Consider the following 26,768-nt stretch of genomic DNA (forward strand, 5'->3'; position numbering starts at 1 on the left):
TCAAAGCGGTCCAGGATCCAAAAGATCAAGAACCTTGAAAAGAATATGTCCTAGTCTACTCAGGCTGATTTAACAAAAATACTACAGATGGGGGCGCTTAAACAATGTTGCTTTCTCACAGTTCTGGAGGCTGGGAAGTCTAAGATCAAGGTATCCACAGATTTGCTGTCTGGTCATAGTCAACTTTCTGGTTCACAGACGGCCACCTTCTGGCTGTGTCCTCACATGGCGAAAGGGGCAAGGGAGCTCTCTGGGGTCTCTTTTATAAGGGCACTGATCCCATTCACCCTTATAACCATCTGCCAAAGACCCTACCTCCTAATACCATCACACTGGGGGTTCGGAGTTCAACATAGGAATCTTCAACGCATTTAGTCTAAATCAATTCTTGAATAGTAAGACACTGGGCTCATTTAACTGAACATCAGGCGTTTCCTGACTGAGTAGATTCTCTTCTACCTGCACTTTTTTTTTTTTTTTTTTGAGAGAGAGAGAGAGAAAGAGGGAGAAAGAGAGAGAGAATCCCATGAGGGGCAGAGGGAGAGAGAGACAGAACGGGGCTCATGTGTTCTACTCAAAGTGGGGCTCATGCTCACCTGAGATGGGGCTCAAGCTCACCCCATGGGGAACTCAAACTCATGAACCATGAGAGCATGACCTGAACGGAAGTCAGGAGCTTAACCGGCTGAGCCACCCAGGCGCCCTGCCTGTGCCTTAACTGACCCTCTGTTCCCCAAAAGAAGCACATCATTTTAGGAATACACTTGGCCACTAATTCAGGAGTCAAGGCCATATACCACATGTTTAAAGTGTGCACAGTAAGCCTTGCTCACCAGCCCCGAGGACCCCAACACTCACACAGCACACCAGAGCAGAGGTCCTCTCCAGATTGCCCTTGGTCACTTGAGGGAGGCCCTGGAACACGAAGTCGGGACATTTTGATAATGAGATTATGTCATAGATATCACTGGTAGAGAAAACCAAATGAGATACTCTGAGAAATTAAAACCCATACTTCAGACTTAACCACATAAACCCCACGAACACCTGAGCTTTTGAGGGGTGCCTGGGTGGCTCAGTCAATTAAGCTCCCGACTTCGGCTCAGGTCATGATCTCACAGTTTGTGAGCTCAAGCCCCACATCAGGCTCTGTACTGACAGCCCAGAGCCTGGAGCCTGCTTCAGATTCTGTCTCCGTCTCTCTCTGCCCCTCCCCTGCTTGTGCATTCTCTCTCTCTCTCTCAAAAATAAATAAATAAACATTTTTAAAAAGCCTTTGATATATCCTTCAGCAAAGAGCCAAACTGGTGTGCGTGTGTGTGAATATACCCTGCATTCAAGTCAATAAGAAGGATTCTGGGAAAATGGCAGTAAGGGTGGGGTAGTGTTTTAATCTCTCTGAATTCCCAAGTGAAAAAAATAGCACAGGTACCACAAATCCAAAATGTTATGGAAAACACAACAAAATTAGGAGTAAGACATCTCCATGACGATCAAAATAAAGGCACACAAGAGAAACGTGGGAAAGCCACCAGACCGCATGGGTTGCAGAATCTGTGCAGGAAAAGGTGGAGGGTGTGACCAGGGTGCCCGATGACCTGAGAACAGTGACTGACAGCTATTCACCGGGAAAGCAGAGCCAATAGGAGAGTCTCTGCCACTCCAGTGATGAGAGGGGATGCAAGGAGCCTTCAGGATGCCGGACAGCCCAGCTCCTGTGAGCCCTAGAAATTAGGAACATAAGAAACAGAAGGGCCACATAAAGGCGGGGGAGGGGAGCAGAGGCAGAAAACCCCAGCTAGGGGGCGCCTGGGTGGCTCAGCCGGTTAAGTGTCATGATCTCAGGTCATGATCTCGTGGTTGGTGAGTTCGAGCCCCGCGACAGGCTCTGTGCTCAGAGCCTGGAGCCTGCTTTGGATTCTTTGTCTCCCTTTCTCTCTGCCCCTCCCTTCCCCCGCACTCTCTCTCTTTCTCTCCCTCTCTCTCTCTCTGTCTCTGTCTCTCAAAAATAAACATTTAAAAAAAATTCTTTAAGAAAACCCCAGAGAGGAAGTTGCCATGTATTTGAATCCTACCCAGAAATAGCAGAAGTGGGAACTCGGTGATGTCAGACAAACCATTCTAGAGCACACCTTGCTCCAAAGCCTCAGGGGGACTTTCACACGATAATAGACAATGGCAAAGCAGTGAGGTAAGATTCGATACGTTATTTGAGGATATCAAAAATATAAAAATTTTAAAAGAGCAGAAGCCAGACAATATGGGCCTCCTGATGAGAGAATTCAACCCCACTGTGGTCTTGCCAAAGGAACTGACTCTTATTAAGCCCCCAAATCTGGCAGGAAATCTTTGGAATCTAGCAGGAAATACAGAGGCCAGAAGAACATGAACCATACAAAATCCAGGCCATAAGAAACAGGTCAAATGATGTGAATTCTTTAACAGATGAAAGTGAGGAAAGGAATTGAGGGGAGCCTTGTGGACTTAGAAGACCGATTACATTTTTTAAAAAGACAGCACTAAACTCTTACGTCTAATGATACCATTTGGCTGATAAAGGTATTTGAAAAAGTAAGAAAGTGATCAGGGTAAAATCGGGGAGTATTTACATTAAGGAAAGGGTAGGGTTGAGGTGGGACAGGATTCATTTCTGAGCTCCAAGACAGTGATACTCTAATTCTACCATTTGTTTTTTTACTACTGGAAGTGCTAAAATATACATAGATAAAATTAACCGTTTTAAGTGTACTATTCAGTACCATTAAGTGCATGCACAATGTTGTACAACCATCACCTCTCTGGGTTTCCAGAAGTTTTGTATCATCCCAAACAGACACCCTGTTACCTACCATTTCTTTTTTTAAATGTGTTCATTGGAACCCTTTACTAAAAAGATGCTTTCCTGCATCTATGATTTGGTTACCCAGGGGTAGGGGCCATATGGAAAGGCAGGATAAAGGCTGAGGAGGGATGGGACCCAAGGGGCATCTGGGGTGGCCCCAACCCGTTCTGTTTCTTGTCCCGGGAAGTGATGACAAGGGTGTTTGGGGCATGCTGTGATCACTATGAGCGTAGGGAGGAAGAGAGGGAGACGGGAGAGCCAGGCAAAAAAGGAAAGCAATTTTCTGCCACCGCAAAAAAAGTACCTATGATATGACAACATATAAGCATTTCCTAAGATGAATTATGTGCGGTTCTGTAGACCTAGAAAGAAAGAAAGAAAAGAAAAAGGTAGAGTGTCCATCTATTAGGTGGATTTAGGCCTAGGCCTACTTATGGGCAGACAGATGTATAAAATAACTTCTCGGAGGCCCTCGGGGAGCAAAAGGGGCCTCTGGAGTGCCGGCAATGATCTGTCTGTGGATCTGGATGTGACTGCCTGAGCGTGATCAGTTTGTGAAAAACTGTTGGGCTGTACATTTAACAATACGCACATCCTTCTGTATGTATGTTATACTTTCATAACGACTTTTCTAAAAAAAAATTCAAAGTATCTTGCACTCCTAAGATCCTATCTTAGGGAAATACCCAGGCCTTATTGAGGTTGTCAGAATTCAAAGAATGCATTGCGACATGTAGAACTGGAATTGTGGTCCTTTCCACTCATTAACTATCCACGAAATGAAATTAGACCTGACTCAGCGGCCTGCTTGTTCTTGACTGAAGGAGGAAGCCGACAGCTCCGATCGCTGGGCCTGGCAATGGCTTAGCGGCCCCCACATCTTGGTCCATGGCATAGGACCCAAGAGGAGCCACAGCTGCCGATCGTTGAATGTGGTGCCAGCGAATGGGTCCAAGATGGGAGCTGAAAAATATCTCACTGCTGGCTCCCTCTGAGGAGACATGGAGGGAGGAGGAAGCGGGGAGGATGAAAAGAATCTAAATAAAAGTCTTTCCACTTCATGCCTGCTGTAATAACGATCTTTGAGCTATGGGCTGCAATATTCCTCCAAAGCATAACCCCCCCTGCCCCGTGTTTCTCAGAGCTTGTCACTTTGCAAATGAGCCTTACAGAGGCGCCTGGTTCGCAGTTTGAGCCCCGCATGGGGCTCTGTGCTGACAGCTTGGAGCCTGAAATGGATCCTGTGTCTCCCTCTCTCTCTGCCTCTCCCCCACTCACGCTCTGTCTCTGTCTCTCTCTCAAAAATAAATAATAAAACATTTAAAAAATTTAAAAAAACAAATGAGTTTTACAGAAGTTCCTTTTGGATGGCCTGCACTTTTCTCTATGTATGATAGTCAATAAAACAAGACAGTGGATGATCCAAGATGCAAATTCACTGACAAAAATAGGGAGGGAACTAGCGTTTGATGAATGTGTAGAAGTCAGGCAGCGTGGTAGTTGCTGAGTTTTTGCAGTTTTTTTTTTTTGTTTTTACTTTGGTAAAATATACATAACACAAAATGCACCATTTTAACTTTTTTTTTTCATGTTTCCTTTTGAGAGACAGACAGAAACAGAGACAGAGCATGAGTGGGGAGGGGCAGAGAGAGAGGAAAACACAAAATCAGAAGAAGGCTCCAGGCTCTGAGCCGTCAGCACAGAGCCCGACACGGGGCTCGAACTCACGGACTGTGAGATCACGACCTGAGCCGAAGTTGGACGCTTCACCGGCTGAGCCACCCAGGCGCCCCTTAACCGTTTTCTATTGTGTAATACAGTGGTATTGAGAATGTTCACATTGTTTGGCAGCCATCACCACCATCCATCTCCAGAACTTTTCGTCATCCCAAACTGAAACTCCATACCCATTAAACAAGAATGAGGCAGAAGGCCACCATTACTGCGCCCCTCAAAGACCCCGGCAGGGTCACAGAGGTAAGTATTAGCAATTCCAGGTCACTGCTAAAAGACAGTTATTAAAGGTAGCCTAAAAGTTATAAAGCCTGCTTTCGGTACTGTCTTCAGAAACTTTTGAAATCCTTAAAGGAAATGGAATGATGTTTTGATCGACTCGCCTGAGTTAGGTACTACCAGCAGCATGGCGCCCCTCCCGTGGGTGACGCTTGTTACCCTACCGCAATCTACATGTTGACCCCCCCATGTCTGTTCCACTTTCCTTCAGGGCCAGGACTGTGTCCCGTTCCCGTCATACGTGGAACAGTTGGTAGTGCGCCTGGCACGTAGTAATTGTTCCATATACGTGTGCTGAATGAATGGATCAAAAATTAATACCTATTCAATTCTTACCCAAAGCTCAGGTGCTAATTAAATTTTTTCCCTTTTGGGAAAGAACCGCCTTTGGGAACATAATAAATCACCTGGTAACAGAAGTGAGAGACCTTAAAGGCAAGGAAAAAGAGATGGTTAAGTTGCCTCTGCATAAGAAAACAAGAGGGATTTGCAAATTTTTTTTTTCCCTGATGGGGAAGGTGGGGGGCAGGTCCAGGAAGGGAGAGAAGAGAGAGCTGCCTGTGGGCAGGTGGGGGCTGGGGACCATGCACAGCTGTGTTGGGTGGCCAAGGGCACTTTAAGAACAGAAACACCCAGAGTTCACTCTGAAGCTGCATTGCTGTGATCAGGCACTGTCTCCCTTCCCGTGTATCGTCAGCGAGTAAATAATGTAAACATGGACAGAATCCTTGGAGAGGGTTTTGGATTTCCTCAGAAGGTATGTGCCAACCTTATCTGGACTTCACAGGGACAGGGGAGCCCAGCAGACACTGTGTCACAGAAACAATACTTGTGCTAGATTGCTGGAAGAGTCTTCTGTCCATTCCCGATCATGAAATAATTTTATCTTTGGATCAGGCCAGACCTCAGAAAGCTGTGACGCAGATTCCTTTGTTCTGCCTACTACTGGAATTATTTTTACTGAGTTGAATGAGAAGATTAGGCCTACACTGAAGGAGGTCATACGAAATAAGCCACGGGGAGCCCGTTACTGAATTGACGTAGGGGTATTTGCTGATGAGGGCTCATGTGTCTCATTATCAGACACTAGAAAAAAAAAAAAATTCCTAGGAAACATGATTTTTTTTTTTTTTGCATAAAAATGATAGCAAATCTTAGAACTAATGATATTCTCCCTTCTCTTCAGTTGCTAAAGTCTCCTGACCAAACTTGGGGCCCATCTCTAATGACTGTGCAGGACTTGACATACCCAATTTGACACCATCCCTACCCCTGGCTTCGTCTTCTTTTTTTTTTTTTTTTTTTAAGTTCATTTATTTATTTTGAGAGAGAGAGAAAGAGAGAATCCCAGGCAGGCTGTGCGCTGTCAGCATGGAGTCCAGTGCAGGGCTCGAACTCACCAACTGTGAGATCATGACCTGAGCCGAAACCAAGAGTCTGACACTTAACCAACCAAGCCACCCAGGGGGCCCCTCCTCTTTGCTTTTTGGAGGTGCTTTGTGCCACACAGAATTCCATAAGCTGCCACCAACAATTTTTCAAGCAAGGCAAAGTGTAAAGAAAATAAATTAATAAACTCTCCAAATTATATTCTTTCCAGTTCCCACCCCAGGGTGCTTCTGCACTTCAAAGAGTGGAAAGCAGAAGATAAGCTATCTCCCTCCTACAGCCTGATGGCAGGCTTCACCCACCCCTCCCCATTCCTCCCTTGTAAGTACTGGCTGCCATTTCTAGCAAAATTATTTATGGGTCTGTTTTTTTGGATCAAAATCATGCTAGATCACACACATGCACAGGCACACACATCCCGAGCTCATTAAGCGATCAGAAAACTCTCTGCCTCCCAGCCACACAGTTGAGAGACAGAACTCCCTCAGCTCTTCTCAGATATAATATGCTTCTTATTTCTTTAGTGCATTTTCCTTATAAATTGTTTATGCGTGATAGAAACACTTCCCGTATACTTTGTGTTACTATGATACAATGTTAAGTATCTATGAGAAAAAGAATTTTAGAAATTAACCATGAAATTGTATGTGAAGCATCACTGGGGTCAACTACAATGTAAACGTTACAATTAGCACTAAAGTTCCCCTCCACCATGGTCTTCCTCAGCCCCACTGCCGCCCAGAGTTAGTCACTGTTACCAGGTTGATGCACGTCCTTCCAGATTGTTGTCTATGCTTCTGCAGGTATATAAACGTATCTACAGCTATACATTGCTTTTATTATGTGTGTCTGTGTTAAATGCACGGTATGCTGTTCATGTTATTATATGTGTCTCTGTGTTAAATGCTGTTCATGTTAACGCTGTTCTACAATTTGCTTTTTTTCACCTAACATTATGTCTTCAGAGCCACATTTCCTGCTTCGAGGGAAGAGCAATTTTCTATGTTAACTTATCCAAACAGCCTCTTCTAGCCGGTAGCTACTGGTCTTCCGCCTTTATTTTTCAGTCACTGGCACTACCAAAGACCAAAGTGGCAGGTCATAAAGGAATTCAGAAAAGGAGATCACAGGAGGACTACCTCGGAGGCCGCCATGCTACAATATGGTGCTCAACCTATTACTTGTCTCCGTCTCACGTTCACTCATTTAACAATTTCTGACTGGCTATCTATGACCCACTGTTCCAGCCACTGGGGATTCATCTGTGATCTAAAAGAAAATCTGTACCTCTCTGGCGCTTTCAGAAGACAAAATAATAAGTAAAAGAAGTAATATGTTGGTGCTGATAAGTGCTATAGAGAAAACTCAGGGAGAAAAGAAGAATAGGGATTTCCAAGGGAAGACCAGTGAATGCAATTTTAAATATGGTGGCCACGGAGGGCCTATGGAGAAGATAACAATCTGACCCAAAGTATACCTTTGATTTGTGCAGATAGTAGCTTCTTCTTCCGAGAGAGCGAGAAAAGAGTGAAGTGCGGCATTTTTAGCAATATCTTTCCCATCATTCAGCCCTCCCACGGCTGGCTCACCTTCTAAAACCTGACTGTTGAGCAATTCTAAGAGGGGTCAGGATGTTCACACTTCTGTCAGCCTACAGACAGCATGCCAGAAAACAACTTGGCTGTTTTCTCTTTCTGGCTTCCTTTATCAGGCACCTGCACTTTTAAAAGGTGTCATATTACAAGGCACCTGGCTGGCTTAGTTGGTAGAGCAAGCAATTCTTGATCTTAGGGTCATAAGTTTGTGTCCCACGTTGCGTGCAGAGATTACTTAAAATAAACAAATAAAATGTTTAAAAGGTATCAAATAGGGGCGCCTGGGTGGCGCAGTCGGTTAAGCGTCCGACTTCAGCCAGGTCACGATCTCGCGGTCCGTGAGTTCGAGCCCCGCGTCAGGCTCTGGGCTGATGGCTCGGAGCCTGGAGCCTGTTTCCGATTCTGTGTCTCCCTCTCTCTCTGCCCCTCCCCCGTTCATGCTCTGTCTCTCTCTGTCCCAAAAATAAATAAAAAACGTTGAAAAAAAAAATTAAAAAAAAAATAAATAAAATAAAAGGTATCAAATTGCTTCTCTTGACTGCTATTTTGAAAAATTCTTGGGGCACCTGGGTGGCTCAGTCGGTTGAGTGTCCGACTTGGGCTCAGGTCATGATCTCACAGCTTGTGGGTTCGAGCCCCATATTGGGCAATGTGCTGATGGCTCAGAGCCTGGAGCCTGCTTCGGATTCTGTGTCTTCCTCTCTCTCTGCCCCTAACCCACTCGCATTCTGTCTCTGTCTCTCTCAAAAATAAATAAACATTAAAATTTTTTTGTTCTAAATAAAAATTTAAAAAAAAGAAAATTTCTTTTCTTGTGAAACTCCCTTAAGACAAAGATTCTCAACCTTGGCTGCATACTCACTTTACCAGGAGAGCTTTAAAATTTTCTGCTGCCCGGGTGCCACCCTCAGAGGTCATAATTTCATTGATCAGGAGTATGGCCTGAGCATCGGAACTTCTCAAAAGTTTTCCCAGGGATTCTAAGGCACTGCTAGGGACGAGAACCACTGTTTTACAGGCCACTAGCCCCAGTGATAATGTGTTCCACAAATGACCACAGGTTTCCAATTGAAGGCCATTTCAGCCAGAAACGAAGACTGGGGAGATCCTGTGATTAGCCACATGCTATTATTACTACTTATTCCTTAATTCCTTATACACAATTTCATGCTTTTGCAAAGCGCTCTCCAATATATTATCTTTTTGGAAATATATGTTGTCATCCTTAGTAATGTCCTTAAAAAGACACTAGAGACCTCACTGGTAAATGTTAATGGGGAGGGGCTTGGCCAAAAATGCAGATTAATTCCAAAAGAATTTCTTGAGCAGCTATTATGTGTCTCAGGCTCATTGTACTCTGAACTCATAGAGGTCTCACATCTTTCTTGACATTAAATTTAAACAATTTGAATTAGTTAAATAAGTTAAAATCCTCTTGAACTATAAATGATAACTAAAAGGAAAATATATCACGAAATACCTGAATATCATGTTCACATACATTATGGCATGTACCTGTTTAATATTCACAACTCTATCAGTTGAAAATTATTCTCTGAGCAAGCCCAGGCTGAGAGTTTAAGTGACTTGCCTAAAGCCATGCAGTTATAAGTTGCAGAATTGGAATTCGAACCCAGTTCTTCTAACTTTGAAACGAGTGCTCTTATCAGCGTGGATCGAAACTGCTGGCTCCAGCCGACTTTATGTGTCTTTGGTCTGTCTGTGTTCCTCTGAAGGCATCATGTGATCCAAGGAAATGCATTCACTGATCTTAGAGTCCATAATGAAAAAAGAAAAGAAACAAATATTTGTTTCAAATCTAATTCTTGCCATACTGGGACAGTTATTGAAAATGGTAGCAACCTCTATACCTATGTTAAAATATATACAATACCGGGTAGGGCAAAAGTTGACCAATAAAAAATTACATCTTCATGTTCGTATATATTCCATAAATATATTTATATGATATATATTATGTGTATAGGAATATACATGATATATTTATATTTTATGATTATTTTTTATTTTATTTTATTTTTTTTTTAACGTTTTTATTTATTTTTGAGACAGAGAGAGACAGAGCATGAATGGGGGAGGGGCAGACAGAGAGGGAGACACAGAATCGGAAGCAGGCTCCAGGCTCTGAGCCATCAGCCCAGAGCCCGACGCGGGGCTCGAACTCACAGACTGTGAGATCATGACCTGAGCCAAAGTCGGACGCTCAACCGACTGAGCCACCCAGGCGCCCCTATGATTATTTTTTAATTAGAGAGAGAGAGAGACACGGCAAGCGGGGGAGTGGGACAGAGGGGGAGAGAGAAAGAATCTCAAGCAGACTCCACACTCAGCACAGAGCCTGACATGGGGCTTGATCCCAGGCCCTGGGATCATGACCTGAGCTGAAATCAAGAGCCGGATGTCCAACCATCTGAGCTACCCAGGCTCTCCTATATTTTATTTTTATAATTATATTTCACATTACATTTATTTATTTCATATTATATATTTTAAATATATATTTTATATTTTATTTTCATCACATATAGTTCTATATCCATTTCTATAATTTTAATTCTTGCACTTTTGAACAAATGTTTATATATCTGACGTTTCCAACAGAATTAAAATTTTGCTGTAAAAGCAGTAATAAGTTACCATGCATTGAGTGTGCCCTATGAGAACTAAAAAAAAAATTACTTCCTTCACCATAGTTAACATTCCAGTGACCTCTGCTAAGGCAGCCCTGAAAAATAACTTGCCATACCAACAGCTTAATGAGTAAGTCTGCCATTGTTTTCTTCCTTGTTTGTCCTCAACTGTGTGATAAATTTCAAAGATAAATTAGACCAATTAAATTCAGTCTCCACAGAGTACTGCTGGTTATAACACTAAAACTAAAAGTCTTTCTAATTCCTTTCTCCACATTAACCCCAATCACTATTCCCACAGTAATCATGGTTAATAATTTAGGAAACTTCTGAAGAATTTTTACATACACACAAACAGATGTATATGCTTTTCCTAAGGGGCTCCTGAGTGGCTCAGTCGGTTAAGCGTCCAACTCTTGATCTCAGCTCATGATCTCATGAGGTGGCCTCTTCAGAGGTCATGATCTCATGGTTTGTGGCTTCCAGCCCCGTGCTGGACTCTGTGCTGACAGTGCGGAGCCTGCTTGGGATTCTCTCTCTCCCTCTCTCTCTGCCCCTCCCTCACTCACTTTCACTCTCTCTCTCTGTCTCAAAATAAATAAATAAACCTAAAAGAAATGGGAATACTGATACTATCTACATTACTCTATTTCCTTTGTTCTCATAACAAACATTTAATTACCTTCAGACTCTATATTTCAAGTTCTAAATTTTCTGATACTCTGAAATTGTATTCAGTTCCTACTATAAGCTGATTTCCACGACTGGGATGGGGAATGGTAGGCAGACACACAAGATGGAAAGGAGAGGTCATATGGAAAAGAAGAGTAAGCCAGTCAACAAGTTAGTAATCTGGAAGGGACATAAAAATAAGTATGGAAATGACTGTAATATTTATTAATTCAGATGTTCATTCATTCATTCATTCATTCATTCATGATGATGAAGTATTCATACATCCAATAATAATTCCATAGGCAAGATGGAGAAACTGAGGCTAATTTCGGCCACTACTTCACAGCACAGCCATTAGATTCACTTCTTCCTCAATTCTGTGCTTTTTCTCCTCCCCTATGCCACAGACCATAGACGTACTGATTTGGCAGTGACTGAAGAGGCTCACTCTTACAACTCCCTATCCATCTGCCCCCTTGAATATATTCCCCCGTCACCTTGCATAAGGATAAAGGAGGATAAAGTAGACCTCAAGGTGATCTGTCATATTTTTTCATTCATTAAAAAAAAAAAAAAAAAAAAAAAACAACTTGGGACGCCTGGGTGACTCAATTGGTTGAGCATCTGATTCTTTTTTTTTTTTAATGTTTTTATTTATTTTTGAGACAGAGAGAGACAGAGCATGAAAGGGGGAGGGTCAGAGACAGAGGGAGACACAGAATCTGAAACAGGCTCCAGGTTCCGAGCAGTCAGCACAGAGCCCGCCCGATACGGGGCTCGAACTCACATACCACGAGATCGTGACCTGAGCCGAAGTCGGAGGCTTAAGCGACTGAGCCACCCAGGTGCCCCGAGCATCTGACTCTTGATTTCGGCTCAGGTGATGGTCTCACAGTTTGTGGGATCGAGTCCTGTTGCCTGGGATTCTCTCTCTCTCTCTCTTTCTGCTCCTACCCCACTCTCTCTCTCTCTCTCAAAATAAACTTAAAAAAAAAAACAAAACAAACCTTGAAGCAAATATGAAAACTGTTAGCAGTTATTTATTCTGGTTGGTGGGTACCTAACTCTTTTTAAAATGTTTGTATGCCTCTATACTTTTCAATGTTTTATCTATAATTTAAAATAAATTCTAGAGAAACAAACTACAAGGGACTCTTAATACTAGAGAACAAACTGAGAGTTGCAGGAAGGGAGGCTGGTGGGAGATGGGCTAGATGGGTGATGGGCATTAAGGAGGGCACTTGTTGGGATGAGTACTGGGCTCAGTCCCACAAACTGCAAGAGATCATGACCTGAGCTGATATCGAGTCAGAAGCTTAACCGCCAAAATATCTTAGATTGTAACGATCATTTTACAGTCATCAAAGACATTACAGGAAGTCACGTTAGTTATGTTGCTTGGTTTCACATAAGAGAAAGGGAACCTTGTACTCTCAGCCTGACCTAGATATTCCCTTGAGCAGAAGCAATCTCCCAGAACATTAACACCAGATACGGCTACTTTGTGACAAAAACATGAACCTTGTGCAAAAGGGCTAGAGAGTCAAAAGTAGATATTGACCAAATCTTGGGCCACATTAAAAAAAAAAAAAAAAATCCACTGAATCTGTCCAGGTGATGCGCCAGGAAATATACCTGAAGAGAAAATTTCCCTAAGTCAATGGCTTTCAAACCTTTTTGACCTAGATCCACATGAAGGAATACGTCTTATGCTAGGATCCAGTTCATATATACATGTGTAAATCTAAAGGTTTCATGAAACAGCATTCACCTTTACTATGAGTGATTCTATTTTCTTTTCTACTGTTGCTTTTTTAATTAAGTTGGTCCCTAGTCACTGAATTGTTTTTCAGCTCTCAGTTTGAAAAGGACTGTTATACCAGGGGTTGAATATATGCTGAATTGTATTAATTGAGATGGATTTAACTTAATTTAATTAAGAGGATTAAAGAATACTTTATCTCATCCGTTCATTTATCAACAATGATTGAGTGGAGCCTGGGTGGCTCAGTAGGTCAGGTGTCAGGCTCTTGATCTCAGCTGGGGTCATGATCTCAAGGCTCCTGGGATCCAGCCCCACATGGGGCTCTGTGCTATTGGTACAGAGCCTGCTTGGGATTCTCTCTCTCCTTCTCTCTCTCTGCCTCCCCCCACCCCCCAAGCGGACACGTGAGCTTTCTCTCTCCCCCTCTCAAAATAAATAAACTAAAAAAACAAAAACAAAAAACAATGAGTCAGGCCCTGTTCTGACTCCTGAGGTACAGCAATTAACAAAACAAAGTCCCCCATTCATAGAGCTTACGTTATAGGGCTCTGCTGTCCAATAAAGTTACTAGCCATGGATATTTACATTTAAATTAGTCAAAATTAAATAGAAGAAAATACTCAGTTCCAGTGCCACACTTGCCACATTTCAGGTATTCAGTAGCCACTTGTGGCCTATTGGCTACTGTATTAGAGCAGAGACAGAACATTCCCATTATCAAAGTAAACTCTTTTGAACAGCTCTGCTCTAAAGGGAAGAATTTGCCTTGTAACTTGACTAAAGTAATGATTTGTTAGCAGAGTTCAAAGAGCCTAGGTGAAAGGAGCAAGAGAATTCATTAACAGATCTCAGAACGAAGGGGTTCAGACCATGCACCAGGAATAGTCCAGCTGGCTCATTCCTAAATCACCTTCTGTCACAGTCATAAACTACACTCCTACCTCCCTAATTCCGTATTAAGCAAATTCCTTTTTCTGTAACTTGACGACTTCCTATACTACATGTAACCAGCCAGGAATTTCTCATTCTATATTAACGGTATTCTTGTTTTGCAAATCAATCTCGTATGAGTTTGGTAAATATTAACTTCCCTGAACTTGACCCCCAGTGAGTAAAGCGAACACTACTAAGCTGAGAACCAGACCCTTTGCACTGTGAGTACAGAAAGGACTACTAGTTGCCTACATTCTTCCTTAATAACAAAATCCTGATTTCACTTAGGTGGCAACGAGCCAGTGTCCATGAGCTGGAAGACGACAGGGTGCGGCCTTCCCTGCAAGTAGATGTATCCATGTAATTGGTGGGATTGTGGCCAGGGTACAGGGGTGCAAGGGCACCTGGCTCCAGCGGTGGGGGGGGGGGGTCCCAAACAGACCAGATTCGGTCACTCACTGCTGACAAAATCCAACGGCAGAGAGATGAGTGGCAGTGAAACAAGCAAAGGACTAGGGTCTCAAAGACTGTCTCCCAAGTGCTGAAAATACTTCCGGCTTTATGTAAGGACAGTGTGGGGGAAAGGTGGGTGGGTAAATGCAGGTGAGCAGTGAAGGTCAAATTCATCATTGTTTTGGAGTCAATCACGGGTGGTGTCTTATGGGATCAGGGCGGTCCTCATGGCGTGAGGGGGTAGTTCTGATTCCCGTTGAGGATGCTTTTGCCCTCAGGATCTTCCATCTGAGCTAAGAGCCAAGCTTGAAAGAAGAACCAACTAGAAAGCTTGAGGTCAAAATGGAGGCAGAGGAAATCCTCTTTCAGGACTTCTGGAATAGCTCCTTAGAAGGGAAACACACAGCTGGAATGTATCTCTCTTGTCCTCCCCTTTTCTTGCAGTCTGCAAGGTGAATGTGATGGTTGGAGTTCCAGAATCTATTGTAAATCACGTAGGTGGTGGAGAAGAAAGGAAGATCCTAGGCCCCTTGTGCCCATGAAGCCACCAAATCAGTCTGGACTGCATATCCCTGAATTTCTTTTATATGAGAGAATAACCCCTTATATTGAAGCTATTGTAGTCAAGCCTGAACTGATAAAATGGGTGAACTCTCACGAGGTGCTTTTCTCCTGTGACGACTTGTGTGAAAAGGCCGCAAGTCATGGTCTTTGAGACCTCTTCAATTGTGAGAGATAACAAGTCATATTCAGCTGTAAAATTTAGGACCATCTTAGATTTTTGTTATACGTCCCTGAGCAAATCATTGTAAGAAATTAAATATCATAGAAAATTTCAAATGATGCCAAAGCAAAAGCTAATCAGTTAGATAAAGGCCAAATCCTTCCAATTTGTCAGTGGCTTGCAATTAGTGAATAATTTTCCCTATTTACATTACTGGTGTTCTAAGCAGGTATTTTCAAGAGTTTTTCAGTCAACAGGATGGAGCTTACAAAATATCCGAAATTTCAAATCAGATTTTCCTAGGATTTTTTTTATGATTTCAAGTCTCTGAATTACCATGAGCTATCAAACATTAACCTGAGTTGGAAATCTCATGACACAAGTTGAATTCTTTCAGGGATTTGCAATTAACGTTATGATTAAATAGAACGTCTTTAATACAACTAAATCCCTAAAATATCTCCAAATAGCATAATTAGAGGATTAATGGAATAGTTTCAGCAATTATTTTATAAAGTAACAAAATGTGAGAAGAATTATGCATCCAAATTCAACCAATATTTATTGACAACCTATTAAGGACACCAGGCTTTTTTCATTGCCTTATTTAAGATCCCCAGGGGCGCCTGGGTGGCGCAGTCGGTTAAGCGTCCGACTTCAGCCAGGTCACCATCTCACGGTCCGTGAGTTCGAGCCCCGCGTCAGGCTCTGGGCTGATGGCTCGGAGCCTGGAGCCTGTTTCCGATTCTGTGTCTCCCTCTCTCTCTGCCCCTCACCCGTTCAAGCTCCATCTCTCTCTGTCCCAAAAAATAAATTAAAAACGTTGAAAAAAATTTTAAAAAAAGATCCCCAAACCCCCCTTTTTTGTCTAATGTTTATTTTTGAGTGAGAGACAGAGTGCAAGAGGGGGAGGGGCAGAGAGTTGGAGGGAGGGTGGGGGATGGGACACAGATTCCGAAGTCTCTGAGCTGACAGCACAGAGCTAGATGTGGGGCTACAACTCACAGAGATCATGACCTGAGCCAAATTTGGAAGTGAGACGCTTAACCATCTGAGCCACTGAGGCACCCCTTCCAAAACCGTTTAACTCTGAAAACACTCCATTCTATGCTTGGGCTTAGGGAAGCTGACTTTCCTAAGGTTGCAGGACTAGTAACAGATAAAGCCAAGATTTCAGTCTAAGGTCCTTCAGCTTCAGTACTTTTTTTCTCTGTGGCTTTTTAAAAACTTGAAAAAAATGTTTTTAATTGAACATGTAACTGGAGAGGAATGGAGGGAGCAGTTTAGGCGTACTAGATCAGTAAATGGGAATTTTCTAAATAACTTAAAATGTTAAAGCTGAGGAAAATAATTGATGATATGCCTGGGATAATCTGTTTCATTCCTAACATCCCAGAAATAATTCCCAGGTTTGAAAGACCCTCCAGAGACCATCTGTCAGATGTCCATTTGTTTTCAAATCGCCTTCATGCCATTTTTTAGTTAGTTTCTTCCCAGTTACCCAGGGCCTTCTGGGCTGCCCAGGGCAGCCCTGGGCTGCACTTCTGGGAGGATACTATTTCCTGGCTCTATTCCCTTTTAACTCTTCCATCATCTCAATTCACTGTCCTATGCTCTGCTCTTTCCCAAGAGCTGCGCTCTCTTACTGGGCAGAATGCTTTATTACCGCATTTAGGAAAAAAAAAAAAAAAAGTTAATGTATTATAATTGCCCGATTATTTGACTTACTAGAACAAAAACTTCTGTTAAGGATAGGGCTGGTTTTAACTTGTTTACAATTAGGACGTCCGTGCAAAACCCGGTGCCAGGGACCCCACAGAGCATAAAAATACTCGTGGAATGAAACAAGCTCTCGGGTTTCACGCAAAAAGGGAAATTGTTTCACTAGGAGTTTATTTTGCTTTACACCTAATAATTGGGTCTCAAGTCCAAATAACATTTGAGCAGGTGGGAAACTCCCTATTTCTAACTCTCTAGCATCTAGGATAGAATTTCGACGTCATCTTAAAGTGACAATATAGCCCTTTTATCAAACCAAGGACATAATTCAAGACCCAGTGCAAAACAAAGTTCTCCAGCAGTCGGCCTCAGGAATCCGCAAGCTTTCGAACACGGAACCCAACTGGGAGATGGAAACCCCATCATGTAAATTCCCACGACACCTTCCTTCCTTACCACAGACTTTCAGCGCCCCACGACGGATCCGAGGGCTGGCGGGACTACCTGTAGCCCACCACCCGGACTCAGTCCTATCCCACGAAGGCGTCCGAAAACTACAGCTGGGGCAAGCGCCTGGGCCAAATGCTAAAAAGTTCCCCGAGGCCTTGCGAGACCCAGGAGGGAGGCCAAAACCCGGCCTCTGCCGTCATCGTCGTGGAGAGCCTCGCGGTCTCCCCCAGCCCCGACCCTCCGTAAACGCGAACTACTCTACAACAGTTGACATTTGGGCTCCCAGAAAAGGGTGGGAGCTGCGGGGCAGAGGCGTCGGGCGGAAGCTTGAAGAGATTTCATCTACGCTCCACCCGGTCCCACCTCCCAGGACAGTTCGGCAGGGCAGGTAGGGGCAGGGCCCCAGGCCCCGCTTCCCCCACTCTCCCCACTCGGGGCCGGAAACCCCTTTCCCCTCCCTCCAGAGCTCCCCTCCCCCACCACGAGAGCCTCGGAACTCGGCATTGTGTACCAGGGACGAGTCCCCGGATGCTCGCCTCTCCTCCCCGGCCCGCGCCTTGGCTCCACCCCCAGCGCGGCTCTGCGTGCCACGTCACCGCTTGCAGCGCTTCCGGAGGCGCAGCGGGCGATGACGTAGGGGGACGTGCCCTCTATATGAGGTTGGGGAGCGGCTGAGTCGGCCTTTTCCGCCCGCTCCCCCCTCCCCCCGAGTGCCGCTCCGGCTGCACCGCGCTCGCTCAGAGCTCCCGGCTCCTGCTAAGCTAGCGCCGCCGTCGTCTCTCCCCGGCCGCCGTCATGATCATCTACCGGGACCTCATCAGCCGTGAGTCGTGACTGCACTACTCCTACTGCCGCGCGCAGGGGACAGGGGTGCGGGTGGGGGCGGGGGAGACGGACGCCCCTGCTGTCGTGGGCCTAGGGGACGCTGGCGGCCTTTCCGGGAGCGAGGAGGCGTCGGTGCCTGGGGCGCGCGTCGGGGTTTCGAGCGCCCGGGGAGGGGTGGGGGCCGCGTGCGGCCGGCTGGCGCGGGAAATGGCGCCGGTTCCAGGCCTCCGGGCGTACCGTGACCGGCGGGTTTGTGTCCCCGAGCAGATGATGAGATGTTCTCCGACATCTACAAGATCCGGGAGATCGCGGACGGGCTGTGCCTGGAGGTGGAGGGGAAGGTGAGTCGGTCGGGCCGCGGCGCGGGGGAGGCAAGGCCGGGCAGGCTCGGGTTTCCGCCGCACCCCCGCCCGAAGTTGTGCAATCCTCTCCGCTGCCTCCTGGCGGAGGAGACGCTTTTTCCGGGCTCGGGTTTTTCTAGAAAAGTGGAGGCGGAGCTGAGCCTGGAAATAGGTCCGCCGGCTTGGCGCCCATCCTCCTCCCGGGCGATCCGGGACAGGTAGCCTCGAGTTGGGAGCCCCAAGCCTTTCCACATTTGCTTTATCCGTACTTGCTCATCCACCTAAAATCCCACGCAGAACTTCTCCTTGGGTGTAAATGATCCCGTTTTTGTTGCAGTCAACAAAGAATTCTTGTTGAGTTATGGTGTTTCAGGAAATTTCGCGGTGCATGAGTTTTTTCTCCATGACGATGTGTTAGTGGTTTTTTAACATGAGTCCAAAGTGTTTGGGGGGACGATGATGGAAGCATGAGCTGCTGACATAGATTTTCGGGAGGCGTTTATGCTAAGGTCAAAAGTGTTTGAAACAACTATTTTTTCTTGATGTAGATGGTCAGTAGGACAGAGGGTAACATTGATGACTCGCTCATTGGTGGAAATGCCTCCGCCGAAGGCCCTGAGGGCGAAGGTACCGAGAGCACAGTAATCACTGGTGTGGATATTGTCATGAACCATCACTTGCAGGAAACCAGCTTCACAAAGGAAGCCTACAAGAAGTACATCAAAGATTACATGAAATCGTAAGTGAACCTGGTGCGACCCACCTACTGTCTGGAATCGTTGGGATTTAGGAATATGCTCGCTTTGAGGTTCTTAGCAGGCATACTTGCGAAAGGTCTGAACCTTTTTCTGTGGATGAGCTCGTGGGGATAGTTGCTTTTCTAGAAGTAAACTGGTGTGAGCATACTGAAGCATGCAGCGTGGTTTCAGCCTTTTAGAATCTTATTTTGGAAATAACATGAAATCCAAAATTGTGAACGGTCTTGAAACTTGTCTCTTGTGAGCTACTAGTTCCTTGATTGTGCCATGTTAATTTTGCCCAGTGACAGCTAGTTGCCCTTCCTTCCAGTGGTTGCTGGATTCAGTTTGGGTTTCTTTAGTGAATAAAAATTTGTTTTGCTGAGAACTCCGTACTTTAACCTGTTAATGAAATATTGTTGTAGAATCAAAGGCAAGCTTGAAGAACAGAGGCCAGAAAGAGTAAAACCTTTTATGACAGGGGCTGCAGAACAAATCAAGCACATCCTTGCTAATTTCAAAAACTACCAGGTAAATACCTTAAGTGTTTGTATCAAAGCATTGTATAATCTTAACTGCCAGCGCAACAAATTGCTTGATGAACCTTTGATGTAATTGTGGCTATTTCCTGGGTCTTGGGAGCGGTTTAAATACTTCATAGATTGAATTCCAGTAGTCTGGGCTGTGGAAAGTAGCCTTCCCTGCTCCCAAGTGTGTTTCCACATCTTGCCTTGTTGCAGAATCTCTTCCCTACTTGCTTCCCGGATGACTTTTTTCATTTCTTCCTCTCTGGAATTGCTTGTTAACGTCCTAAGTGGTCTTCCAGTTTTCTTTCTAATTTACAAGTCCAGTGTGTTACTGCCAGTGGAGTTCTTTCTAAACTGGTTCTGTTGGGAAACTCAGTGACTTTGCCTTACTTCTAAGACTTAATACCCTGGCTCTTTTTCTCTGTTTAATGTGCTCTTTCGTCGTATGTTCCCTGTGCTTGATGATGTAAACAGGCTTTTACAGAGTTTGGAATTGTATATGTGGGGATGAGAGAGTAAGTTTCCAGAACGCCTAAAGTGTTCCTAGATTGCTTTGTACCTACTTTGCTCATTTATTAGCGTCATTTGGTGAACAGGAAGTTTGCTTTTTTTTTTTTCTTCTTTTCCCCTCTCCTGGTGAAAGTCTCTCTTCAATTGTGGTGTTCTAAATTCTCCTTTTGATTGTTTCATCGTAGTTTGTTTTGGTATGATGTGTATATAAAGGTCTAATTCCGGGTATTTGTTTGCTTCCTGAGTTCTTTATTGGTGAAAACATGAACCCGGACGGCATGGTTGCCCTGCTGGACTACCGCGAGGATGGTGTGACCCCATATATGATCTTCTTTAAGGACGGTTTAGAGATGGAAAAATGTGTAAGTATCAGGAAGTGGGTTGAGATCCGCATTGTAAAAATGGACACATCTCAGATGTGACTCCTTGTTTCCTGCCACTGGGATGGTTAGAATGGGTTTTACAGCACTCTTGAAAGATGCAGGTCTGGGTCTTCTTTCTCTTTCTTTGGGGGTCTAAAAGGGTTGTGTTTTACACGGAAAAGATTTTTATGGCACAGAAAGGCACTTGAGAGTTTTTTTTATCTACACAGAAAGCTTGTCTTTAGGCGGCTTAAATCCTAGCTTACACGCTAAACTGATGAGAAACAGCACTGTGTTAATCTTCCCCCGTAGAAACGGCCCCCTTTATATTTTGCCACACGTGTGCGTGAGTGGCATGTGTGGCATGAAACGTTTTCCACTTTGGTTTACTGATAACGGGCAACTGGTCATTGAAAGTCTTGACGTTACTAGCTTTTAGTAAATAAAGTTAGAGCTGGCTGCTGACCCGCGACGCAGACTGCTTTAGTGAAACTAAATGAATGTCTACTATGCACGGAATTGCTGGAGGCAGTACAGAACTGAAAGCATTCATCATCCTAGCTCTCCCAAGGCTTCCATATAAATCAGGAGCAAGATAAACTTTAGGCTACACTAAATAAGATCAGAGGCAACGGTGGACTGAAATATCCCCGGATGGTACAGATGATTCGGTGAGGGGATCATCCCAGGCTTGTCTGAGGTTTTTGTTGGTGGAACGTGTGAGTGGGACTTGCTCCAGAATGAGGCATCTAGAAAACGTGCTACCTCTGAGTTGGTACGGATGGCCCTGCATCCACTGATAGACCTCGAACAGTTGGCCGTTGTTCTTTTGGTTTGCACTAGGATGCGAAAGGAAAAAATCCCCGCGCTTTCTGTCTGTCTTTGTGGCAGCCCGGATTGAATAGGGGAATACACCTAGAGCTTAGAAATGTTAAACATTTTCGCATTGGCTAAAAGTGTTAATTCAGGCTTCCTTGTTTTTACAGTAACGAATTTGGCTCTTAACTTTGGACGTATCACCTGTCGTCCTAGCTGGCTCCTACTCATCCACACGACACCAGGACTTAGACGAATGGGACTGACGTCATCTTGAGCTCTTCATTTATTTTGACCGTGGTTTATTTGGAGCGGAGGCATTGTTTTTAAGAAAACATGTCATGTAGGTTGTTTAAAAATAAAATGCATTTAAACTCATTTGAGAGAATGCCTCTTAGTTTAATACATATTTAAATCCATCCTGTGTAGTGTCCTGGAGAAGCTAGAGCCTGGTTGTAGACTACTGCTAGAAAGCATAAGACTGCCTGCAGATAACTTCTACAGTGAGAACTACTTCTGGGACTGCCATATAAAAAACAAGGACCCAAGGTCTTAATTCTGAGTTCAAGTAAAGGGAAAGACCATGCTCATAGCTGTGCCAACATTTGAAGTGGATTCCTCACACATTTCATCACCTGCAAACGGAAGTAGTTAACTCTGGAAGAGATTACCGAAAGAATAAAAAGAGACTAATACGGTTGGAAGCAAAGTTTTGTCTGATCTTATTTATCCTAAATCAAGTAGAGCCAAGTTCTGGAGAAATCCAGACCTCTCCTGGAATGCGTGTGTCAAACTCCCTGGAATGGGGTCGGCAGACTGGCTTGTCTTGCCACCTCTTTTCGTGTGACTTTAAGGTGGTGGTTTACATTCTCAAACGGTTGGGAGAAAATAGCTGGTGGGATATGAAAATGTCAATTTGTCCGGTTTGTTTTGACCACTGCTGTGCTCATTTGCTTACATACTGATGGGCTCTTCGCGGTAAGAGCAGAGTATGACAGACCTTAAGGCCTGCAGATGCTAAGACAACCACGTGACCGTTCACAAGGCTTTCCAGGCCCGGCTTTGAAAGATGGAATGTGGGAGAGCTGGTGGGCAGAGGAAAATTCAACTGCTGTGTCCTGTATCTAAAAGGGCTGTGGGTGTCAGAAATAGAATACTGGAAATGCATCTATTTGACAGGCCTGGAGCAGTTCCCATCTGCTGCTAAGGTTTCCACTAGAGATGCAAGAAAAAAGTGTCCTCGCGCTTTCTGTCTGTCTGCTCGTGGCAGTTAAGATTGAATGGGGGAATACAGGACAAAAACGTGGGAGAGAATTTCTGCAACTCCGAAGTAACCCGGTCAACAACGAAGACCTTGTTTTACACCAGAGGATCAAAAATGAGTTTTATGAGAGAAGTGTTGGGAAATGATTGCCCAGAGACCCTTGCCTTTTGATTAATTCCACTTTTAAAAGCTTAGGGGTTAAAACTAAATTGAAGGCAAGCCAGTGACTCATCTGGTCTTCTGACACATGAACCCAGGATGAGTCCAGTGACTTAGCTATCTGGCATTTGCCCTGAGAGTCCATTATTGGCTCGGAACCTGAGACATGCCAAGGTTGGAGGTGTCCCCTGATGATTGGTAGAAGTAAACCCAAATACTGGAAACCAGGCTGGTAGCAATTTAAGCATTTTGGTATGACCTTAAAAATCTAGAAAAAGTGCCAGTCCCTGATCTAGGAGGCCACATGGCCCTCTCAAACAGGAAAGAATTTTCAGGCAGTGGTCTGAGCTGTGAGTATGGCCACCTGATGGTGGGAGAGGTCTTGAGGTCCCATCTGTACTGAAACCTGATTTAGTGGACTAGCCATAGAAACCAGTGGAAGAACAGGAGTAGCAATGCAGAGGCTTTGTAGGAAGTGAAGAATTCAGGTCAGTGAAACCTAGGAATGCTTATTTTAGCCTGGTTAAGCTACTTTGTGTGAGAGTAACAGGTTATGTGTATTTGTGTATATGTCAGAAGGCCTGTCATTTTATGTCCCTTAATGATGCTGAGATCGGTAACAGGCATGTTCCTAGTGTCGTTTAAGTCCTCGACTTTGTTACATGTATGGAGAAAAATTGAAAAAGGACTTTCATAGTGTTGTCTGGGAAGGCCTCTGTCTGTAATGTGATTTGAATAGGAACCTGAAAGCAAGTAAGTAGACTATGGATATCGGGGCAGAACATTCCAAGCAAAGAAACGCAAACGCAGAGTCTGAAGTGCAGTGTGCTTGACATGTTCTGGGGACACGGTGGCCAGTTGGACCCACGATGATAAGGGGAAAAGTTAAGGCATAAAAGTGAGTACCCAGGAAAAGAGGAAACCAGATTAAAATAAGAAGGCCATAGGCTTTGAGCAGAAGGGTGACATGATACGACCTAATGAATTGGGTAAACAATTGACTCTTAGGAGGGGAAAGAAGAGGTCTAAGGATTTAAAGAGAGCCTGAGAGATCTCCGTGCGTGACCTTTGAAGCCAGAACACCCTGAGATCACTTAGGATAGACTCTGCCCTCCAGCGTACAGCTTGAGATTGGTCAGCATGATGAACTGGCAAAGGTGATTCAGAAGGAACTGGTCCCAGAGGTAGGAAAATGATGGGAGTGGTCTGGAAGTCCAGTGGACTGTTTGAGAGTTACCTGTTGCCAAACTAGTCAAGGTGAGGGCCAAGAAGGCGAACTTGACAAATGTTTGGTTTGAATAAGGGGAAGAAAGCCTGGCAAAAATGGACTCAACGAACAACTAGCATGTTGCCCATGAACTGTGCATAGAAACAGGTGACCCTTGAGCAACACAGGTGTAACGTGCATGAGCACACTTAGACTTTACGGTGCCATAAAGTAGTTCATGCTTTTTTCCCTCTAGCTTTATTCTAAGGCTACAGTATACAACATACAAAATATGTTTTAATGTGCTGTTGGCAAGGCTTCTGGTCAACAGTAGGCCATTAGGTATTTGGGAGTCGAAGGTTAGTGTGCAGATTTTTTACAGGGCGGGTGGTGCCTTAAATCCCTGTGTTTAAGGATCGACTACGTGTTTTTTATTGCCTGTTCATCTGCTTAAGTAATAGGTGTGTGAATGGCTCCTTTGAGTCAATAGACCTTTTTCTTAAAATAGAACTTGCATTGATGTAAGTTCCATCATCTGAACTTGAGGGTTAACCAGTAACTACAAACTAAATTGGTAATGACAGTTACGGTAAATTTTAACAGTAAGAACCTCAACCAACTCAAAGACATTGATACAAAAGTGTCCTAAAGTTCTGAGCATATGCATGGGGCAGAGCGACCTTGGCCGGCAGCCAGAATATTCAGGACAATAGAACTTAAATCAGGAGGATGTTAATGAGTGAAGAGAGATCACACCTTAGCGACCAGTAATTTGTACTTAGGTTGCTGCTACGCAACTCATACTTCTATGATAAAAGCACAACAGCCCCCCGGTGGGCCACAAACCTATTCCTTCAAAAGAGCTCCAGCTTTGTGGCAATGGGTACCTGTTTCCAGAGACTGCCCATAAGTGCCCGACCTGATGTTCTGGGGCTACGGATCATACGTGAAAATCACTTTTCCTTTGATGCTGCCCCAATATGACTTAACTTTGGATATTTAGTTCTTTGGGTAACTTAATATTCCATCATACCAAAGGTAAAATCTGACTAAAGTGTTTAACAACACAACTAAAGAAAAAGGTGCTGGGGCGCCTGGCTGGCTCAGTTGGTAGAGCATGCAACTCGATCCTGGGGTTGTGAGTTCAAGCCCCACATTGGGTGTAGGGATTAATTAAAAATAGTCTGGAAAAAAAAATGCTATGCACCCTCTGTTGAAATAGTTAACTGCTATGACAGAAGCAATCTAAATACAAGGTACGTTCTTTAAGCTTGGAGTTTGAATATAAAGTTACAAATCCTAATGAGGCTGGTAGTTTATATTTATCCCACTAAATTCCTCCAAATCCATCCCTAAGTGCAGCAGTGGTACATGTGACCATAAGGCTTGTTGGCAGTCCAAAGCCTGTTTCTTTTTTTTTTTTTTTTTTTTAACTATTGTGGGGCATGTTTTTAGCTACTGGAACGTTCCAGTTTATTTTCTAAGCTAGTAGATTGTGGATTTGTGCTATTCTACATGGTTTCATACAACAGCCTGGAAATTCACATACAAGATTCCTCCCTATGCTGGGCCATGAGAACCTTAAGTAGATGTGATGTTAGCAAGAGTCTACACAATTGAGAGAAATGTCAACGTTGAGCCTAGGGGAAGATTCTTTTCAAAGTGTTCAATGACGTTTCCTTCAATTACTGATGCCTCTCCTCCGCCCCCTCCAGGATTTACTTGACATCTCCCTTCCTTTATATGTGTGTAGTACTCTTCTGAGCTGGAGGTAAAGCAGGAAGCATGGAGATGGGGGGACCTTACGGAGTGCTTTTGCGTTAATGCATCACAATTTGACACGGAGAAGTGAGAATTCAGACATCGGATGACTCACTTGAGGGGTCCTCTGTGGGAGAAGACACGGACCACAGTTGGCTAGCCAAGACTGCAGCACTTTCCAGTAGTTTCGTAGAGCTATGCTAGACCTTCAGTCCTGAGATTCTAAGTGTGACGCTAGAAATCTCGTCTTGTACTTGGTAATTTTCTTCATGTGTAAAGACGGCAGAGAAGTTCTAGTTTATCTTCAAGTGCTGCTTGCACATGGCCTCACCTAGAGCACAGGATTATAAGGTGACTCTACCCAGAGTATTAAATCTGCCATTCCCTAAGCAGCTGGTAGAGCTCTGGTAAGTCACAGAGAAAGTTGGTATTTTGTGGACATGTATTCAAAACAGCTATACATGTAATTTTCTTAAGTACAGGAATTTGGAAGTCTCCCTCAAGAGCTGCTAATTTGTTTTGTGAGTCACATGTCCAAACTCATATTCCTCCTGGAGTGGAGGTGGGAATCAGCAAGAAAAAGGAGGAAATAACTACATTAACACCTATTTTGGCTGCCTTATCGATGTGGAATAATGGAGATCAACAGATAGCAAGTATAAACTCGGTCTCTCTCCCCATCCCTCTTAAGTCTCCTCCCCCATATTAACATGAGGGCAGCCCACATTGATGGGTTTTGTCAAATGGAACATGGGCCGGGTGGCCCCACCCCTGGCGACTGCCATCATACCAGCAGGATGGTAAATACCAACTGCTGGCATCTATTAAAAGCAAAAGTGACTAAGCTTTTGAAAATTGGTTAAGTAATGTGCAAACTGTTCCACAAAGGAGGAGGGCTGGGTATGAATGTGAGCAGCTGGGTTTAGCATCCCAAGAGCCACGTGGAGGACTACTTTTCCAAGGTAGTTACTAAACCCCATGGTTTACAGGGTGTGGAAGCTGTGCAAAACTCCCAACTGATGCTTCGCTTCCCCTACCAATATCCTGTGG

The 26,768-nt window shown here is 44.3% G+C and overlaps 1 protein-coding gene, 1 long non-coding RNA gene and 2 other non-coding genes across 4 annotated transcripts; 3 read left to right on the forward strand and 1 right to left on the reverse strand.

The window, feature by feature from the left end:
• Positions 1–9,326: 9,326 nt before the first annotated feature.
• Positions 9,327–17,634, reverse strand: LOC122235263. Its single transcript, XR_006213373.1, has 2 exons — positions 17,216–17,634; positions 9,327–9,609 (listed from the first exon to the last, which is right to left on the reverse strand). It is a non-coding gene; the product is annotated as an uncharacterized LOC122235263 (long non-coding RNA).
• A 243-nt stretch (positions 17,635–17,877) lies between these two features.
• TPT1 (tumor protein, translationally-controlled 1) lies at positions 17,878–21,705 on the forward strand. Its single transcript, XM_042973888.1, has 6 exons — positions 17,878–18,032; positions 18,302–18,375; positions 18,924–19,114; positions 19,538–19,643; positions 20,395–20,511; positions 21,498–21,705. The coding sequence occupies exons 1-6, from the start codon at positions 18,005–18,007 to the stop codon at positions 21,498–21,500; spliced, it is 519 nt and encodes a 172-aa protein (XP_042829822.1). The 5' UTR covers positions 17,878–18,004; the 3' UTR covers positions 21,501–21,705.
• Positions 21,299–21,428, forward strand: LOC122232351. The gene has a single exon (XR_006209710.1). It is a non-coding gene; the product is annotated as a small nucleolar RNA SNORA31 (small nucleolar RNA).
• Positions 21,706–22,489: 784 nt separating the features above from the next.
• Positions 22,490–22,623, forward strand: LOC122232353. The gene has a single exon (XR_006209712.1). It is a non-coding gene; the product is annotated as a small nucleolar RNA SNORA31 (small nucleolar RNA).
• The last annotated feature ends 4,145 nt before the right edge of the window (positions 22,624–26,768 follow it).

The sequence above is a fragment of the Panthera tigris genome, chromosome A1, assembly GCF_018350195.1.
Source record: "Panthera tigris isolate Pti1 chromosome A1, P.tigris_Pti1_mat1.1, whole genome shotgun sequence".
In the NCBI taxonomy this organism is placed as follows: domain Eukaryota; kingdom Metazoa; phylum Chordata; class Mammalia; order Carnivora; family Felidae; genus Panthera; species Panthera tigris.

Excerpts from the sequence above, each read along its gene's own strand:
- TPT1 (XM_042973888.1), top strand. The coding sequence starts at position 18,005 with ATGATCATCTACCGGGACCTCATCAGCC. Across the intron at positions 18,033-18,301 it reads CTACCGGGACCTCATCAGCC|ATGATGAGATGTTCTCCGAC; the intron begins GTGAGTCGTGAC and ends GTCCCCGAGCAG. Across the intron at positions 18,376-18,923 it reads GCCTGGAGGTGGAGGGGAAG|ATGGTCAGTAGGACAGAGGG; the intron begins GTGAGTCGGTCG and ends TTCTTGATGTAG.